General features: G+C 45.0%; 1 protein-coding gene, 1 long non-coding RNA gene and 2 pseudogenes across 3 annotated transcripts; 3 read left to right on the top strand and 1 right to left on the bottom strand.

Moving 5' to 3' along the window:
- Window positions 1–881: 881 nt before the first annotated feature.
- LOC107035196 (uncharacterized) lies at window positions 882–8,496 on the bottom strand. Its single transcript, XR_012058859.1, has 7 exons — window positions 8,473–8,496; window positions 6,561–6,621; window positions 4,304–4,350; window positions 3,972–4,047; window positions 3,678–3,753; window positions 3,266–3,451; window positions 882–1,320 (listed from the first exon to the last, which is right to left on the bottom strand). It is a non-coding gene; the product is annotated as an uncharacterized lncRNA (long non-coding RNA).
- Window positions 8,497–11,502: 3,006 nt separating this feature from the next.
- On the top strand, window positions 11,503–13,188 carry LOC102543053 (ribose-5-phosphate isomerase pseudogene; annotated as a pseudogene).
- A 702-nt stretch (window positions 13,189–13,890) lies between these two features.
- Window positions 13,891–14,586, top strand: LOC140685976 (uncharacterized protein C2orf81-like; annotated as a pseudogene).
- A 655-nt stretch (window positions 14,587–15,241) lies between these two features.
- On the top strand, window positions 15,242–20,075 carry LOC140685834 (retinol dehydrogenase 12-like). 2 transcript variants are annotated; one of them, XM_072938310.1, is made up of 6 exons: window positions 15,242–15,449; window positions 15,622–15,756; window positions 16,165–16,254; window positions 18,422–18,610; window positions 19,102–19,208; window positions 19,334–20,075. In XM_072938310.1, exons 1-6 carry the CDS (start codon window positions 15,272–15,274, stop codon window positions 19,520–19,522), a joined length of 888 nt encoding a protein of 295 aa, XP_072794411.1. In that variant the 5' UTR covers window positions 15,242–15,271; the 3' UTR covers window positions 19,523–20,075. The 2 variants fall into 2 exon arrangements, with proteins under 2 accessions (XP_072794411.1, XP_072794410.1); XM_072938309.1 differs by having other exon boundaries at window positions 15,622–15,861.
- Window positions 20,076–20,306: the final 231 nt, after the last annotated feature.

Raw genomic sequence — 20,306 nt, 5'->3', positions numbered from 1 at the left:
CAAAATCAAGAGGCTTAAAAAAAAAATGAAGCAAATTTGCCCAAGTACTCATCAAATACCTACCAAGGCTTATGATGTCATGATGGTCAGACAATTCCTTGAGCAAATAAAGGTTTCTGGCTTCCTCTGCAACTAAAACTAATGAACACCTCCCAAGTGATCCATCTGTGTGTTCCAGAGGTAAACCAGAAGAGACAACTTAGCGAACGTCAAGGTCAAGGCGCCACTCCTCCGTGAGAGGCAAGTGGAGAAAGATCTCAGCAGGTTGTGTTCGACACAGAAGCAGTAACACAAGGAGCCATGCGAGTCTTCCCAGATATTCCAGGCTTTAAATGTTGCATCCTATTCTGTTCATCAAGCAACCTTTATAGCCTGTAAAAGTTTTCAGGTTGTCTGAATACTTCTACCAGCTGGTAACAATTACCTTGTCCAGTAAATTACCCAGCATTTAGCATTTAGGTTTATCAATCAGCCTCTCTTGCTCAGTTGACAATCAATCCCTAAAAGTTGATCCATTCCTGTCTTAGATGGCATCTCTGATAATGCAGTGAAAAGAAGTTGGTCAAATCCCACAATAGAAAGAAAGAAATATCTAATCACAAAAACACTACAACTAATTACAAATAATGATTAGGTTCTAAAGAGATTGTCTCCTAGGTAGATTTTAATAGAAATCTTGAACAGTTACAGGGAGAAAAAGGACACCCTTAATCACTGGATCAATAGAACATGACAAAAACCCCAAACATTTCTGCACACACACACCAATAGCACAACTCTAGTCAGAAGGAAATACATGGGGAAAAAAAGAAGGAAGTACAAAGTAAAGGAAAACAGAATTTTAAAAAATAATTTACGAGGGAAGTTCTTTATTACTTTTATTAATTCTAAAATGTCATCTTCCTTTAAAAAAATTTAAAATTGGAACGACAGATTATTTTCTTCACTGCTGTAAATACTACAAAGTTACCAGCAGAGAGGTGCATATCACAATTTTCCCTTAAGCTTGCATGTCTCAGGGAGCAATAACAGATTATAAACCTCGTTTGACCTGATCTTATAAAAAGTCCCTCCAGCCATCTTCAGTCCTGTGTCTCCAGACAGATCTCCAGGGTAGGTCTGTGTCACTCCGTCCATCCACAATAGGCCGAGTAGGGCAGTCTGTAGTAACTGCCAGGATACCACCTTCTGTTCTGGGCTGCTGGACTGGCATTTGGCTTTACGTTCCAAGAGTACCTCCTCTGTAAATAGTTCTCTCCAGGGGGACCAGGAGGAGGAATATGGCCTCTCTGGTAAACGTTCTGATTCTGTGAAAATGTTCTTAAACAAAACAAAAGTAATAAACTATTCTTAGCTTTAATAAAATACATAAGCTTTATAAAATAATACATAGACACTCTGGTTCTACTGTTTTCTACCTGTGTGATTTTAGCAGGCAAAATTGCTTAATCTTTGGATTTCTTAGTTGTTTATAAAATGGAGCTGATAATACTTCCCATCTTCCTGGGTTGTTCTGAAGGTAAATTTAAGATGATGTATTTAAATTACCCACCACAACACCCTGACACACTGTAGTTTCTAGAAGTCTTTCCACCTTTCCCTATAGAGATAAATGCCTACACTATTCTCATCAGATACTTTCCAAGTCTGGAAGGGATGATATGAAACAGAAGCTATTTATTTCTGAAAACAGAAACTTGCTTTCACTTTACAAATAAATACACAGATAAATCAATTATCAAGTGTAGAAATTCTAGCCATGGCATGTACAACAAACTTGGAAAATTAAAATTTGTTTCAAAAGCAAGATCAGGAAAATCTAATATGATCATAAAATAGGAAATCTGGAAATCTGACAAGTAAACACGCCCCCCCCATCCTACTTAATCTGATTAAACTGGTTCATGCCTCCTTTTGGTCTATTTCTCCCTAGCATCTTTTCTGACTGTTGAATCATAACCTGTTGTTTTCACTTATCGTAAGTGAGCTATCACTTTCAATGGCTTTATAAAATTATCATAGTATAGATATAATAATTTACTTGGCTATTTTTCACTGTTAGAAATACAAGCTGCTACCAATTTTTCCACTACTGCAAATGATGCTGGGATTAATGTCTCAGAACATATACCACTGTATCCTGAGCGCCTAGTCCAGTGTCTGATACATAGTAGGGAGTTTGAGAAATGTGGTGAATGATTTAAATGTAGCTTTTCCCATATTTTGAAGGATTTGCTTAGTCTCAACATAGAATTACCATGTATGAGCATGTTTATGGCTGTGACAGTTATGTTTCAAAGGAGCTATATCACTTTCCAGTGCCACTGGCAACACAAGCACCATCTTTTTAAAATGTTTACGTCTTCTAAAAATGCCAGGGGGAGGGTAGAGCTCAGCGGTACAGCGCGTGATTAGGACGCACAAGGTCCTGGGTTCAATCCCAGTACCTATGTTAAAATGAATGAATGAACAAACCTAATTACCTACCCTCCCCCCAAAACAATAAAAATGCCAACATCGTTTTGAAAGTTTAAAGATTACAATGTGCTGAAGTATTTTATTAACTCGTGTACTAATCAACAACAATCCCAAGCTATATGTTGTTAAAATTTTTACTTACAATATTATTAAAGTTTCCATCTGACTGATGAGAAAATAGAAATTTAGAGATCTTACCCAAGATCGCACAGAGGGTGAAGAGCAGAGCCAGGATGCAAATGCAGGTCCAACCTGACAGCCACTACCCTGGGCTGTCTTATCAGAAACAGTTGCTAAATTAACAGGCAAAGAATAGTACCTTGCTAGTTTAACTGAGCTTTTCCCCATTTCCCAAGCAAATATATGTTTGTGATTTATGTGTTCAACTCCTTTACACATTTCTCTACTGAAATTTTACTGTTTTCCCTACAATTTGTGTTTACCCTTAAATAACAACCTTCCTTATTCTGAAAACTATACCAGTACCACTGTAGCCTAAGAATAAGAGCTCACTTCGGGTGCGCGCGTCAGATTGCTGGCTTAGACCAAGCTCAATAATCCATAAAAATCTCCAAGTCCTTTTCCCAGTTGCTTCTGAAAAGTCACGTATTCTCTGTCCTATACTTGATTTTCCAGCCCTAAATGCAAAATATGGAGCAAATGGTACCTCTTGGTTGACACTGACCAGCAAGGAAACACTAATTCTTCACTATTATCATAATGTATTTGTGTTAGTTTATAATATTAATTTCTATTTCAATTCTATAAACAAGGAAAGCAGAGATACCTTACTGACTGCTGAAAATCCTGGGTCTTGGTGTAGAAATGCCGAGAAGGTGGTGGGTAACCTTGGGTCCAGTGGAGGTTATGCCTAGGTCCTTGGTTAACAGACCTGTAAGGGGTGTGGACTGGTCCCATCATATGTGCTGAGTCTTCAAAACCACTTGATCTTGATATACTGGAATCTTGATTCCTCAAAGAGAGTGTTTCCACACAATATTACTGGTTTCCAAATTTAGCAGCCAATTTAGTTGACTACATTTTGGCCCATGAAAGTAACAATCCCATCCTCCCCAAATTCCTATTTGTTCAGGTTTCCCAGAGCAAGTAAACAAACAAGAAGAATGGTTACGTGCAACTTAAATGATACAAAACTACATCTCCCTGACCACAGCTACTACGCATAAAATGCCACTTACTTTCTCATGGGACCATTTCGAAGGTCTTCAATGTAGTTTTGTCTTTCTAAGCAATGTCCTCAGCACCTATTGAATACTGAGTCCACACAATATTACTGGTTTCCAAATTTAGCAGCCAATTTAGTGACTACATTTTGGCCCATGAAAGTAACAATCCCGTCCTCCCCCCATTCCTATTTGTTCAGGTTTCCCAGAGCAAGTAAACAAACTACAAGAAGAATGGTTACGTGCAACTTAAATGATACAAAACTACATCTCCCTGACCTCAGCTACTACGCATAAAATGCCACTTACTTTCTCATGGGACCATTTCGAAGGTCTTCAATGTAGTTTTGTCTTTCTAAGCAATGTCCTCCGCACCTATTGAATACTGCAGAGTGGATGAACTGTTAGAAATAACTGTACAAAAAGCAAACCTCTCCCAGCGAAAGCAGATCAAAGCTGAAATCCACCAACTGATTAGTCAGGCTGTTATATCTCGCTATTTCCAGATACAGAAACTTTTGGTAAAAGGTCAGAACAAATGAATTAGAAACTTTCTTTTTTTCCAAAATTTGAGAAATCCATCTACATTTCTACCTTCAAGTTTTATAAAAAGGGAATAATAGTGACACCCTCATACTTACATTCAATTGCATCATCTGGCCTCATGCCTTCTACATCAATCAAGTATCTAACAAAACAACGTAATTTGAGTCATTTGTAAATAAAAAGAAAAAAATCAAATTTTTGCAAAAAAGGTCCAATTTTACTTTATAGAGGTAAAAAAATCTTAAGAAAATATCAGCACATCTAATCAATGATTTATTAAAGACTGATATACCATGACTACAAAAAGGCTTTATGCCAAGGATGCAAGAATGACTCAACTGTAGAAAGTCTATTAATATAATTGTTTATATTCATACAACAATTTAATTAATAAATGAAAGAGAATAAAATACAGAACCAATCTGACAGATGTTTAAAAGGTATCTGATAACTGACAGCAGTCAGCTTTGATCAAAATGCTTTGTAAACTAAACAAACAGACTCGCAGACTCAGTAAACTATCTTGTGGTTACGGGGGGGAGGGGGTGGGAAGGGATAAATTTGGGAGTTTGAGATTTACAAATGTTAGCCACTATATATAAAAATAGATTTTTAAAAAAGTTTCTTCTGTATAGCATAAGGAACTGTGTTCAATATCTTGTAATAACCTTTAATAAAAAAATGAAAACGAATATATGTGCGTATATGCATGACTGGGACACTATGCTGTACCCCAGAAATCGACACACTGTAACTGACTGTACCTCAATTAAAAAAAATGCTTTGTAAACTAAAAAAAAAGGAGACAATATGACAGAGTATTCACTGAGAACTCACAAATAAAAGACAAATTGGGAAAAATATCAACATCATATCTAAAAAACGCCATCTAACCAACCACAGGAGAAGCTAGCGATCGCCATGACCGAGAGCTGCTTCCTTCTCACCCTCATCCTCACCCACCACCAAGCCCTGACAGTGACGTTGCCTAACTCTCTCTAGAATACATCCACATCCTTCCACCCAAGTGACTGCCACACCCTGGTCCAAGCCACCTTACACCCGATTTCTACAAAAGTCTCCTAATTCGCTTCCTTGCTCTCCCATTTTTTTTTTCTCCCTGCAGTGTATTCTCCACTCAGTAGCAAAATGATAGGTTGAAAATGCAAATTTGATTATGTTCCACAAGCTCATCCTCCACAATAAAAAGGTCAATGGTTTTCTTTAACTGTTAAGATACAGTCTAAAACCTGAAACATAAGCCTGCATGATCCAGCTCCTATCCTCACTTCCGGCTGCATTTTTAATGACATCCTCACTCCCCTAGAGCCCCACTTTCCTGGCCAGTTCCATACACAGCGTGTGCTTCCTCTTGCAGGGACCCGTGCTGTTCCTTATGCCCAGAGATCTCTCTCCAATGTCCCTGTCTGGTAAATACCTACTCCTCCTCCAGATGTCAGATGTCAAATATCCCCCCAAATACCTCTGACCTCTAGGATGAGGTCAAACCGTCCTGCTAATATGCATTTCTGACAGGTACCACATCCCTCTCCTGGGTTCTTGTCAGAGTCATAATTCTATGGGCATTTGTGTGATTCTTGAATATCTATTCCCGCTGTAGACTGTCAGAACTCACAAAGGGCAGGCCAAGTCTTTGCTCACAAAATTTCACAAGTCTTCGTGCCAGCACCCAGCACTATGCTGAAACATAACAGATGCTCAATACATATTTTCTGAATGAACAAACATAAATTGGTACAGTGTAGCAACAGCTACAAAAAGCATAAGGGTGTAAATTCTTTGATTCAAAAGTTCTATTCTGAGTGAAGTTATCTGAGACAATAGCATATATATTCAAAGATGCTCACATAGGAATGTTCATTACTTCAATGTTTTAAAATATTAAAAACTTTCCAACATTATATTCATTGGTAAGCAAAGGAAACATGCAGCCTTTAAAAGAGAACAAGGCCTCCAAATATTTTTATAGAAAGATGTCCACCATGTATTAAATTATAAACCAGAATGTCTAAGTATTACACCATCAAATCACCGACTAGACTATACCATTTTACAGAAGGGATCTGAATGTCTGAGGACTTTAGCATCCATGAGGGGGAAGCAGGCATCCTGGAACCAATCCCCTGCAGATTATATTTGTATTTTTTAAGTCTGAAAAAAGTATGTGCTAAATTGTTACTGGTGGTAATATATGAGTGGGAGCAGGATGACTTTTTTCTTCATATATTTCTATATTGATTGCATTTTTTGTATTCAGCTTACAATAGCTTACATTACTACTGTAAACAAGGCAATTTAAACATGATCTGCCTCTCGGGGTTGGCAACTCACCTGCAGATGAGGTAACCAGTCCTGCTTAAACCATGGGTACAGTGGACACCAATAAGTCTGTCTACAAAACAGGCAATATGGAATTAAATGAGTGAAGTGCATACACTAAAAACAAGTTATATAATTTTCTGAAGAATATCATTTATTAGTTACCACAACAATACCACTATCTTGAAAAGGACAAATTCTGAAAAAAAATGTGTTTCTGCAGGAGCATACTATAAAGAATTAACGTAAAGCCAAAATTCATTGTCTCTGGGAAATTTTGCACAGCCTCCAATTAGATGCAATGGCATAAACTGGAGAAGGTCTGGTCAGGCACTAACTGAAACAAACCCATTTGTCTTAATATGGAATGCCCCACAGGAACTGACTTGGCCATAGAAATAAGGAAGTAGGGGGGAAAACAGGCTGCAAGAAGAATGAAATTTGTTTTTGAGTGAAACAAATGGAGTGCCTTCACTTAAAAATTTTTTCTTTCTTTTTTTTTCAAATTTTATTCCTTTATTGCTAACTTTTTTTTTTTGGGAGAGGAGGAGAATTAATTAGGTTTATTTATTTATTTCTTAATGGAGGTGCTGGGGATTGAACCCAGCGCTTCATGCATGCTATGCACACACTCTACCACTGAGCTCTACTCTCCCCTGCCTTCACTTTTAATACTTGATATTAAAAAAGAACAAACGGTTTCTGAAATATTCTTAAGTCCCCACAGCGCTTCCACCCCTTCTCTCGTTTGCGGCCCCTCACACACCACAGGTCTACGTGCCTGTCCAGTTCTCGGGCGAACAGCCCTGTTCTTACTTGGCAATGGAAAGTAAGACGTGGAGACTAAGCCCAAACTGCACCGCAGGCAAACAGAACAAAGACCAGAACCGCGTCTCAACTTTTCCCATCTACGTCCTAGTATTCCTCAGTCCCTCATTAAAAAAAAAATGAGGAAGTAAATAAAAAAGAACATGTAGTTGATTTCCGCAAAATTTATGTCTAGGACTAGATGGTGCCTGGCAGGAAGGCATTACTCGTTACTACCTCCCTACCTCTAATCTCTTCTATTTCGACTGCTCCTCCATATGGAAGATGTCATCTTTCTAAAATATAAACTTGACTGGGCTGCTCCCTTCCTTAAGAATCTTCATTTAGCACAGAATGAAGCCCAAAGTTCTAGCACAGCATTTAGACCTCTTTATCAACACGTTATGAATCTGTCTCTCCAACTGAACTGTAAGTCCAAACTATGACTTAACAAGGACCTACATGAGCCACCTGCCTCCTGTCCCCTGCCAACCTACCAGATCCCATTTTCTACTGCTCTGACCTCGCTCACTCTCCTGTCCAGCCATACTGGCCTCCTCACTATTCCTCAAACGTGCCAAGCACAGTCGTGCCTCAGGGACTTTGCACCTACTATTCTCAGTGCTTTAGAACACTCCCTCCCACCCGCAGACTCTCGCAATCCCCTTCCCCGCAGATGCCCAATAGCTTGGTTTCTAACTTTCTTTAAGGCTCTGCTCAAATGACATCTTAATAGAGAAGCCTTCCCTGATCACCTACCACATTCCCTCACCTTTTTAAATTTCACTTATTACCCAAAGCACTTATCACCACTTGACACTCCATATATTTACTTATTAATTTATCTCTCTCCCCAGCTAGAAGGTAAAGTACGCAAGGGCAGAACTTTGTCCTGTTCCTACTTCCTAGCACAGTGCCTTCAACTCAGAAGGTGTCATATAAAAACGTGCTGAAAATGAACAAACGAATTCTTCGCCCTTTCCCACTCCCCTCTAGGCAGACCGGAGCTGCCCCTCCGCAGCACAAACTCAAGCCCTGTGCCTTCTTCTCAAGATCTGGGCTGTCCTTTCCCCATTCTGGCAAAATCCTCTTCCCCCAAGCCCAGCTCAACTGCTACCTCCTCGGTCAGGCCTTCCTCGGTCTCGCCTCCAATTTCCTGCTGCACTTAATCCTTTTATTATAATTAACCCACAAATAAACATGTAGTAACACACAGTGACACACAGTCACTACATGTTTATCTTCCTAGATAACTAAGCTTCTAAATGAACAGACTACCATTCACCTCTGTCTCCCCGTGTCCTAATAGCAAACCTCAAAGGCTCACAAAGTTTACTAACTCAGTTTATTTCCTGAGTCATTACCAATGCTGGGGAGTGGACAGCGTAGCGTCCTCCTCTTCCTTCATCAGTGAGCCTGGCACCTGTGGGAGAGGCTCCAGCAGCGGTAGCCAAAAGGGATCATAAGCCAGGTCCCGAGACTGCTATGGCAGGGAGCACAGTGAAGTCAGCCCAGCGCAGGCACAAGACCAACAGAGGGTCAGCCTCGGTACAACGTGGGAACAATCAAGACTTACAGGCGTGTTCTCATGCACTCCTAAGGATCTCCTGGCCCTCCCGAAGCAGAGAACACTGAGGAACGGTTCCACACAAAGGAGCCTGGAAGAAGCGAGCAGCCTGCAGCTGCACCCTAACAGCTAAGAGGTAATGTTTCTGTGACTATAGTTAATACAAATCAGATCATCTACCTCCTCTGTAGACACCCTGCTATCCCAGGCCAGGCCAAGCCTCCCAAGTTTTAAAACTACAGGGAAGACCTGTGAATGGGGCTTAAGATATTTAAGAGCTAGTGCCTGCGTTAGGCCACCAGGTTACAGTTTGAAAATTTATCTTAAAATTCTAGTCTCTCTCTTACCTCCCATCCCGTATCTTCCCACCTCCACCTCTGTCTTCCTCCCCTACTCGCTGTTCTGTGTGTATGTATAGCATTTTATGGACACACAGAATATGCACTGTCTATCAGGTTTATTGAATAAAGTGCACACTCCTCAGGCTAAATTTAAAAAGAGGGCAAAATGAGTACTTTGTCCTGTGGGTCAGTGGCTTTCCAAAGACAAGATTCCTCCATCTTAAAGTATGGCAAATATCACCTTCTTTCTGATAGTTAGATGCCAGAAAAAGGCAAGGGGAGCTTTAAAATTCAGAAGCTATTCAGGTCTAATTTCAACAGAGTAAGGTAGATCTTAAAGCAGAACAAGAAAACACCAGCCTTTTTAAGTTCTTCCTGCCTGAAGAATAAGAGTTTGTAGTGTCTTTCCTCACGGGCACCCAAAGTGGGAAGAAAAAACCCCCAGCAGAACTATCTTAAACACACATGATGAAGATTACACTCCCCTGGTCCACTCTGTTTTGTTTTGCTTCTAGGGGTCTGTCTCACTCCACAATTTTGCTTTCTGTTTTCTCTTTTATATACGCTAAAAACTGGAGATTCTTAATTTCCTCTTCTGCCTCTCAACTCTTAACCAATAAATAGGACAGAAGAATATTTTTATTTTATTATAAATTTCTCATTCAAATGTTTTTAAAAGAGGTAAGTAAACCAGTTCAGTACCTATTTCTCTTTCCAAACCAAATGGTTTGAAATCATAAAAAGGAAAAACACCTAATTCAATTAGCATCATATGACATTTCCACCTTAACGTTATCAAACACAACAGGCCTAATGTCAGAAATATCAAAAATATTAAAAATCCCCAACCCCATTCAAAATGCACACCAAAGGTCAGATAAGGGAAAAAAAACCTCCCCATTATCTTTATTCTCTTTCAAAAACCCATTAACAGTACATTCGAATTTAAAAACAGTGCCATCATCAAGTATCTGATGCCCAACTGTATAAATTTTTAAATAAAGAACAGTTTCTGCTAAGTCCTAGAAAGCAAACCATGAAAATGTATATTATTTCATTTGTAGGGAAAGAATAAAAAATTAATTATTAGAGGAGGCAGAATAATAAATCAAGAGATTATATTAAACTTAATATGTCAGTCATTCTGATAAAAGAGCCATTTTTTTCCAAAGCAGCTTTGCCCAGGAAGTATCACTTGATTTCCATTAAAACTACAGAATGGGAGGTGACTAGGCACACAGAAGGAAAAGCCGAGTCCATGTAAGTGAATGCATGTAAACAGTCCTGCCTAATATCTTACATGCCAAGGGCCATGAAGCAGCTGTGATCTAAGCAGAACACAGTCAGAAGAACTTAGATTTGAACTGGGAAACAGAGCTGGTTGAGAACTGGTTATTCCTGGGGTGGGAGACCGTAGATACCAGTAAAACACAGATGAGATGAAGTGGAAACTCTGCAGTATCATTATCAACCTATGATGTACTTTATATTAAAAACAAACATATAAACACATTTCCTAGCTCTGACCACTGAAAAAGCCTAGAAGCAGCTGTCATGTCACATCATGTCATGTCAAAAGGACTCAGGAGCCAAACTGAGAAGCTGCAACTGGCCGAAGACAGGGGACTCAGTTAGAAAACTGGCTGTAGTGGAGTTCACAGTGAAATGCAGAAAATTACTTAAGTAAATAGACAGACAAACACGTAAATAAACAAACAGGTCACCCCTGGAGGACATTTAAGAATCAACACATTATTCTGAAAGCCAACTCATCATTTTTATTCTAAGAAAAGGGGAGAATCACGCCTCCATATAACCGGGCAGCCAAACGGCTGATGAGGGGAACCTTCTCTTGATAGAAACACACGCTGCTGATAAGGGAAAAAGGAATAACAGGATTCACCAGTTTTTGAAGCCCCAGATGAGTTAGTGGATGCAGGTGTCAATCATCAGTGACTGCTGATACCACAGAAAGAGACAATCAAGTCTCCACAGAACACATCCTCACCTATGAAACTGTGTCCCTCCCCCTCAAAAAATTAAAAATAAAAATTCAAGCTTCATTCTGATCAAGTCTCCAGGTCCAACTACCCATCTACAGGAAATAAAAGCATTGAAGAATATGTTAACAATACATGCAATGCGATCATCGAAATCTAGACGAGGCAAACTACCTAGTTTCTTTTAAAAACTAATTCAAAGAGGGGAAAAAAAAGTGAGAGAGGCATGGAGAGAGAACATACCGATTAAGTAAGAGTTCAGAGACCTAGGTCCCGGGCCCTTCAGCACCCTCTACGGGCGGGTCCTGGCCCCGCTGCCCGGGCGGGCCGCGGGCGCGGCCTCCGGCGGAGGCGGGAGCAGCTGGGGCGTCCCGGGTTCCCGTGCGCAGCCGCTGGGACGCGCGCAGTTTGGGACTCGCGGCGGTGCTGGCAGCACCAGTACAAGCGGCGGGGTCGCTAACAGCGTCTGTCCGACCCCCTCCACGATGTCCAAGGCAGAAGTGGCCAAGAAGCTGGCGGGGCGTGCGGCCGGGGAGAACCACGTGAGGAATAACCAAGTGCTGGGAACTGGAAGCGGTTCTACAATTGTCCACGCTGTGCAGCGATAGCTGAAAGAGCGAAACAGGAGAATCTGAACCCCGTCTGTATTCCCCCCTTCCTTCCAGGCCCGTCACCTCGTCCTGCAGTACGGCTTAACTCAGTGACCGGGACGACACCCAGAGACTGACCTCGCCATAGACGGCGCTGATGAAGTAGATGCTGATCTCAGTCTCGTCAAGGGCAGTGGAGGCTGCCTGACCCAGGAGAAAATTGTGGCTGGCAATGCCAGTCGCTGCATTGTGATCGCCGATTTCAGGAAGGATTCAGAGAACCTCGGGGAGCAGTGGCACAACGGAATCCCCATCGAGGTCATCCCCATGGCCCATGGCCCCGTGAGCCGAGCCGAACCGAGACCCAGAAGTTTGGGGGCGTGATTGAATTTCGACTGGCTGTGAACAAGGCAGGCCCCCTGGTGACGGATAACGGGAATTTTATCCTGGACTGGAACTTTGACCGGGTACACAAACTGAGTTAACACAGCTATCAAAATGATCCCAGGCGTGGTGGACACGGGCCTGTTCATCGACACGGCCGAGAGAGTCTACTTTGGGATGCAGGATGGCTCCGTGAACATGAGGGAGAAGCCTTTCTGACCCGACCCTGCGGGAGCGGCCTGTGTTCATCTCGAGTCCCCAGCCAGCAGCCAAGGCGGATACGCCTCTCCAGGAGCCTTTGCCTCAACGTATCTGGGCCAGGTGGACAGCTTGGCAGGGTGGGGGGTGAGAGGCTTAAATCCAGTCTTCTGAAGTATTGTTATTAAATGTCTTTTAAAAAAGAGAAATATAAACATATATTTTTACTATTAAAAATACCCAGTTTTTTATGAAATAGAACTTGATTTCATGTTTTATATGAAATATTTACCAAAAATAAAAAGAGAAGAGGACTGACTTTTAAACTTTTAACTGAGCCTGTGGTTAAGCTTCTGAATATTGGGTTTGCTGAGAATGTAAGTCACAACTTTTCTTTAAACTAGTGAAATGAAGGGCCCAGCCAGCAGTAATTCCCACATGCCTTACTGGAAACTTTGACGTTTGTTTACTTTTCTAACACACTGTTTTGGTTTTAGTTTTTGTTGTGATCATGCACAATATATATTTATGTGTTTTAAGATGTGATTTATGAAAGTCTGGTGAGTGTAGCGACGTGGTATGTAGTGTCTCCGAATGTGTAAATTATCAGGGGGGAAATGTGGGGGTTCTTTTGCTGAGATCAAGGGGTTCATTCAGACCCCTGTGGTTGGAAGCAACTGGCCAGAAATCCTTGCCAGTACTGCCAAAGCACTGCTGTGAAACACCTATAAACGATTGTCTTGTTTGTATTTTTTTGTTGTCGTTCCTTTATTATTACCTCCATTGTTTGGCATCAGAAGTTGTTATCTCTTTCTATTGTTTGAGGGTTGAAATAAAACAGTACGGTGCCATTTTGAAAAAAAAAAATTACAGAGACCTAAGATCAGAAGCAGAGTTCCGCTGCCACAGGGGGACATAGTGCATGGAGGGTTCACCGAGGCGCAGGCGGCGAAGCTGAGGGCTCGCGAGGAGAGTGAGGAGGTGGTGGGCGACATCTTGGAGGTGCTGGTGGACCCAGTGATGGATGCCGCCTGCAAATCCTACCTAGAACAGCAGGTGGGGCTAGATCCGCGTCCTCCAGACCCATCTCCTCTCTCCCTGACCCCTGCCTGCTGGACTGAGACCCTCTCTCGCCTCCGCAGTGCATTCCGTACGCAGTGAACAGGGCACGGCAGACCATACTCCATGTGGTCCAGATGAGATTTGTGCCCCGGGATGAGAGAGAACCCCACCTAGTAGACGACCCCACGTGGGCGGAGGACGAGGACCCCTCACCTTGCCGGATTGACACCTGGGCTTGGGGAGCCTTGCCCGTGCGGTGCGCGCCCTCCTCGGTGGAAGGGAAGACCAGCCAAGGCAAAGAAAGCTCCTTCCCACCTCCCGCCCCCGCCCGGCCGCGTCTCTATTCTCTTCAGCGCCTCTCTGGGCTGCTCCTGCCTTAGTTCCTCTGTCTCCTGTGCCCACGTCTCGCCATCAGTTTTCTTCCCTCTCCCGCCTGGGGTTCCCATCTGAGAGCTGGGCCCCAGCCCCAACCTCCAGTTCCCTACTTTAAACCTAGGCCTACCGTCGCCAGGCTTCAGTTCCAAGCTGACCTTCCCCAGTCCTGGCCTCTGGTTTCTCGCCACGCACCTGGGGCTCCCCTCTGTGGCCCATAGCCCCAGATCCAAACTATGGCCAGGTGCCAAGTGGCCCAGCGGCTGGGTGGGGGAGGCCGAGTTGCTGGGTGAGATTTGGGTGGGCCACACCCGTGTACCCCCGCAGGGCCTGGACCCCAAGGATCAGGAGAGCCAGGATCTTCAGAAGGGGTCTCACCCTGCGCCTGGACTTCTCAAGGCCAAGTCCCAGGTGGTGAGGAAGCCCATGTTGCTGCCAAAAGCGCCGAAGATGGCTCCTGGTGTGAGCATGTGGAAACCAGCCACCCAGGAGCTGCTTAGCCCTGCTGAACCTCAACAGGAGGACAAAGAGGGCAGCACCTCTCGTCCCATCCAAACGGGTGCCCTAGAACCGCAGGTGATGGTGGCACAGCTAACAGAAAAGTCAGGTCTCCAATATCATCACTCCACTGCAAACACCTGCCCCATCCTGGGCCCTGAACCTCAGGCAGTGGGAATCTGCCTGCCTTCTGTCTGTCTGCCAGAAATAAACACCTGACTTGCTTTAAGAATTGGCCCCATGTGTGTCAGTTTCTTCCAAGTGTGTGTTCTCACGGAACTGGAGAGGGGCAGTTGTCCCACAGGCCTAGAAGAAGACAGAACACTGACTCCTGGGAATAATTGCATTACCACCCTTAGGGGACCCTGCTTTAGGGCCAAGGTGACTCCCCAGCAGAGGCAGTCTGGAGAGCCATCTGTCTGTCCACAAAGGAGCAGATGTAAGAGTTGTGAGTGGGGGTCTGTCTCAGTTTGGAGAATTCATCGAGTCTCATTCCAGTAGGGGAGGAAGGGGATGGCCCTGCTTAAGCACAGAGTGATGCAAGACATGAGGAATTCGATTTCCAGTCCCTGGGTCTCTGTCAGTTCACCTTAGAGTGCGAATCCAAGTTTTATGTGGAGACAAATCTGAGCCTATGCAGGGCTCAGAGTAGTCCTGGCTCTCTTGATCTTTGATATGGGCCAGCATTGGAGTGAGGCAATCAGGTTACTAGGAAAAACAGTTTAAGGAGGAACTCACTCTCAGGTTCAAACGGGGAGCTCCAACACATCCAAGAGGGAATGCCTCCTTAAATTTCGTGTCTGCTCCACACCAACCTCTTGGTTAGTCCCTATTTAGCTTTGGCTAGTCCCTCCCCACCCTCTATGTGGGCAAGGCTTCCACTGACAGGCCAGCATTCTCTGCTATGTCACTGTGGTTTCTACTCAGCACCCCAGTCTGGGGTCCCGGCTCCGTCCTCCTCACGGTGGTCCTCCTGCTTAGACTAAGTGTGTGTATCTGGCATAAGTGTTATCTCTGGGACCTCCAGCACTGCTCCACAGACCTGACCGGGAAGACGGCAGTGGTGACTGGGGCCAACAGTGGTGAGTGCTCATCCTGCCCTGTCACCTCACATGGGCCACAGCCTCCAACAGCCCCAACAGGGGGGGCAGAGAGGAGGATCAGCACCCACTCTCACACCCTTGTCTCTCCCCTTGGTCCGCTGCCCTCTCCGCACTCCCCGGACCAGCCTTCTCTGAAGCTGCCCTCCCACAGGCATCGGGAAGAGCGTGTCCCAGGAGCTGGCCCGCCGCGGGGCGCGTGTGATCCTGGCCTGCCGCAGCCGTGAGCGTGGACAGCAAGCCCTGGCCGAGATACGAGCAGCCTCACAGAGCAACCAGCTCCTGCTTGGTGAGGTGGACATGAGCTCGATGGCCTCCATCCGGAGCTTTGCTCAGTGGCTTCTGCGTGAGCATCCAGAGATACACCTACTGGTTAACAATGCTGCAGTCTGCGGTGTGTGTCTTGACTTACTTCCCTTAAACACATTTCAGGAGCCTCCTTTCTGGCTCAGGGACCCCAAAACAGGCATCCCCCAAGCCTAACCTGTATATCCTGTGGAAACACTCTTCATTCGGACACTGTCCTATTGGACACTGAAGCTACCTTAAGTTGTAGCTTCATACTTCACTGCCCCGATGTTGACACATACATGCTCCTGTGGCTTTTCTACTGAACCCCTATATATCCTCCCCAGTCATCATGTCCCTCAGGGCTATCATTTCATCACCCACCACCTATGTTTTCATCTCCTCCCAGGATTGCCCACAACACGTACCCCAGAGGGCCTTGATGTCACCTTTGCCACCAACTACACTGGACCCTTTCTGCTCACAAATCTGCTCCAAGGTAAGGAAGGATGGTTGCTTATTGTCTGTGCTGCCCCTGTGTCTTCATTCCTCTGGCATTTTCATGTCTTACTGCCTCCCATGGGCCCCAGATGCTTGCTGAACGATGCCCCAGTACACTTTTGCTGGACACAGCAGGGGAACCCACTTGGCACCAGCCAGATTTAGGAGGCTGGTAATGGAATCAGACAGCCCCAAATACAAGCAGCAAGAAGGTGTAAGATCTATGCAGGCCGCCTTCCTGTCCCCCAGGTCTGAGTACTAGCCCGACCAGGAGTCACTCATCTCAGCTAAAGCTTTCTGAGGTCACTGGGCTGCTAGGATTAAGGACGTTCTCCCTGGGGAGGTGGGGGAGGGTGGCAGGCACATCCTCCCTAACAATGTTTTCTAGATGGTCTAATGACCTCTTAAAAAGCAAATTAATTTTTGGCCAGGTAATACACTTCCAAAGTACAAAATCGAAAGCGCGAAAGTATACAAAAGGATATACAGAAAAAAAAGAAAAAAAGGAAGAAAAGGAAGTCTCCTCTCCTTGAAAAGGAGCTCCCCATCCCCCTCCTGGGGGGCAGCTGCCATTGCCAGGGTCTCATGTTTCCTTTAGCATGCAATTAAAGTAACCCCAACGGTAAAGTGCAGAAAGAGCAAGGTCAAACTCGATGCATCTGCAAGTATAAAATTTTCTTCCCCCTTTCCAAAAAGTGTACTATGCTACAACAACCTATGTGTACTTTGCTTAATAATAGTTCCTTAAACTGTCTTCTCTCCTGTCTTCCCTCCTGCCACTAAATCACCGTTCATCATACCACTGTCTTGCTTCAGGTCCTTTGAAGGTAGTCTACGCTTTATAGATATAAAACCTAAGCTGCTTCTCTCCACTTACAAGTCCCTCTGCAGACTGAGAGCCTCACCGTTGCCTTTCCCAGACCTACACTCTTGTCACCAGCCAGCCAATGTGTATCTCTTGGACCACAGTCCTTTTTGAATTCTGGCTGCGCTTTTGCACATTGGTTTCCCTTTATCTGGAATATCCCTTCCCATCCCTTTAAGGCAGAGTAGCTTTAGCTCAGCTGCCAACACTCAGCCCAGATACCGCTTGTGCTGTGGACTCTGCCCTGACCCCTCTGCCTCCCCAGCTGCCCCCATTTCCAGGGCTCCCTTCGCCCCTGTGCCCATCTCTGTTCCTGCACTGACGCTGCTGCATGAAGATCAGCCTCCAGCTTGGCTGTGAGCCCCTTTGGCCTTTATGTCACTGTGTCTGCAAGTTTGGGGTTCATTCTCTTCTTTAAGAATAATTTTCTCTCCAACAACTTTTGGCTACATACCTCCTGCTCAACTTTTCATTTGTGATTCTTCCTTTAAATGTAGGCTCAAGACAGTTTTAGCATTTTGAAACAACAGGCAAACTCATATGTGACGGCTATAATTTTTCACACTTTCTATAATCCAGACTTTTTTTTTAAATTAGAGTTAGATACTCTTTTTTTCTTTTTCTTTTTTTAAGATTTAACTTGTTCTCTTAATAATAATTATACTTGCCCCTTTTTTTGAAGGTAGTTCAAAAGAAATTTTTAAAGCCTCACTTTTCCAAGTATCTCTGCATACATTTCTTTTCCCTTCAACTTAGCACCCATATGTCCTTAGCACGTAGCTTGTGTCCGCCATAGTCCAGGGGCCTAATGGATAGTCGTGCAATGAATAAGTGAGCGAATGTATCAATGTGTGAAAGACCGCTTTCACAGCATTTCCTGTCTGTCCTCCCCCCTCTTAGCCCTCAGTGAGATAAAAATACAGACCAGGGTCAATTACATTACCTACAGCTGGCAAGTGGAAGAAAAACAAGGCAAAACCCCACTTTTATTTTAACAAAAGAACAACAACAAAAAAACCCACAAAAAAACAAAACCTACAAACAAAACAAAAGACACAGTAAAATAAAGCAAGAGGAAAAGCGTGAGGAAAGCAGCTGGAACGGAAACGCAGCCTCTGGCACACCCAGCTCCCCCGCGCCTCACCTGGGCGCCTGCGCGGGGGGGGGGGGGGGGCGCGCTCCTGACAGCCCAGGAGGGGCCCCGCCCCCCCGGGGGCTCCTGGAGAAGCAGGCTGGGGGGCGGGCGTGGGCTTGAACTCCCGGCCTTGCCCTGAGAGTGTGTGGTCCTCTCTCCTCCCAGGGGCCCTACAACGGGCGGGGGCAGCCCGAGTGGTCAACGTGTCTTCCTTCCGGCAAGAGAAAGGGTACATTGACGAGAAACATCTGACAGGGGCTGGTAGACCTTTGACCTTCAACCAGAACTATGACTGCAGCAAACTGCTTTTGGCCTCATTCACTGGGAAGCTTGCCCAGAGACTTCAAGGGACAGGTAATTGCCCCTGGCGGCCCCTCCTCCTCCACTGCCAGGGCTTCCTCCCAGTCCTTCGCATCTCATCCCAGTATGTTCTGACCATGAAATATTCCCAGTATCCCCCCAGCCAGCTGTTAACCTCCACCCTTTGTCATCTGTGCGCCCTCTATTTCTCTCAACCCCATCTTCACGTCTCCATTTCAACCCTTTTTGCGACACTCATCACCCACAACTCCCTCTCTCCCAGTATTTTCCAATACCAACACCATCCATCGTGTTCCCCCTAAAGTTCACCCCGCGCTTTCAAATACTTAAGTCTGCTTCCTGGCTCGGATATCGCCATTCATGTGAGTTACAGATCCCTGACTTCTGGCACCACCTCGAGTCCCTGGTCACCTCCACCGGGCAGGGCTGGTAGGGCCCTCCCCTCTTTGCACATCCTAGAGCCACGTTTAACCCTTTCCTCCTCTCACTGCGCTTTGCACTACCGTTGTCTCTGTCTCTCGCAGGTGTGACTGTGAACTCCGTGGACCCTGGCGTTGTGTACACGGAGATCATGAAGAATTTCTCTTGGTTATATCGTTTCATCTTCTGGCTCCTCAGCTTCTTCTTTAAGGTGGGTGGGGAGGAGCTGGCTCTGCCTGAAGGGGTTGGGGCAGGGGGTCTGCTGCTCAGCCTGTCCCTTCAGGCTACAGCCTGACTGGCTTTTATTCCTCCTCCCCCACCCCCGTGTCTCCGCAGAACAGCAAACAGGGTGCAGTCCCAGTGCTCTACCTGAGCTTGGCAAAGGAGCTAGATGGCATCTCTGGAAAACATTTTAGCAGTTCCGGTGTGATAACTCTTGCCCCTAAAGCTGCCCGAGATCCTCACATGGCCCAAAGCCTCTGGGATACTTCAGCCCGACTAACAAATCTAGACAAGATGGACTGACCTCTGTGACCCCTGCCCTGACTCGCTGCCTTCCCCCTGACTCCCAGCCCTCACTCGGATTATGCCTTCTGCTTGTCAGTTCCAAGGAACCATCAGGCACCTTGTTCGGTGTAATCACCACTTCCTCTTCCTGTTGGCTCCACGCTTGAGAGCTCAGCTTAGCCTGGGGACAGCTCCAGCTTCTACTTCATAGTCAGTTCTCAGATGGTAGTGTTCATCTCTTGGACACTAGGATCTCCAAACCTACCGAGCCCCGTGTTGTGGTGACGGGGGAGTAAAGGTCCTTCCCGTGGTCTATTAGGGTTCCTGGCTTTGGGGGAGGCAGCACCACATAGTGTCCTCTGGACGAAGGCATATACCACACGGCTGCAGGACAGCACCCAGCTGCACAGGGTGTTGTCTCCCAGCTGGTATGGTAACTGCCCGGGTAATGGTTCCATTTTCAATCAGACCAGCTGCTCCTGGATGCTGAGTCATGTGATAAGGCAGGTGAATTCTCAGAGTGAGAGCCCAGTGCTTCTTTTCTGGGGTCTTTGTTCATCAGTAGAAGTTTTTTTTTTTTTTAATGGTGGTGCTGGGGATTGAACCTAGGACCTCATGCAGGCTGAGCATGCTCTCTGCCACTGAGCTGTACCCTCCCCTCATCAACATAAATTTTGGAATCAGCTTTTCAAATTTTACATAGGCAAATCCTTTGCGGATTTTGCTATATCTACTTGGTAGGATTGATGTTTTTATGATAATGAGTTGCCCTAAACATGAACAAGGTGTACTTACATCTATT

This window comes from Vicugna pacos, chromosome 15 (assembly GCF_048564905.1).
Source record: "Vicugna pacos chromosome 15, VicPac4, whole genome shotgun sequence".
Lineage (NCBI taxonomy): Eukaryota > Metazoa > Chordata > Mammalia > Artiodactyla > Camelidae > Vicugna > Vicugna pacos.
The sequence above is the reverse complement of the archived record's forward strand: the minus strand, read 5'-3'. Positions and strand labels throughout refer to the sequence as shown.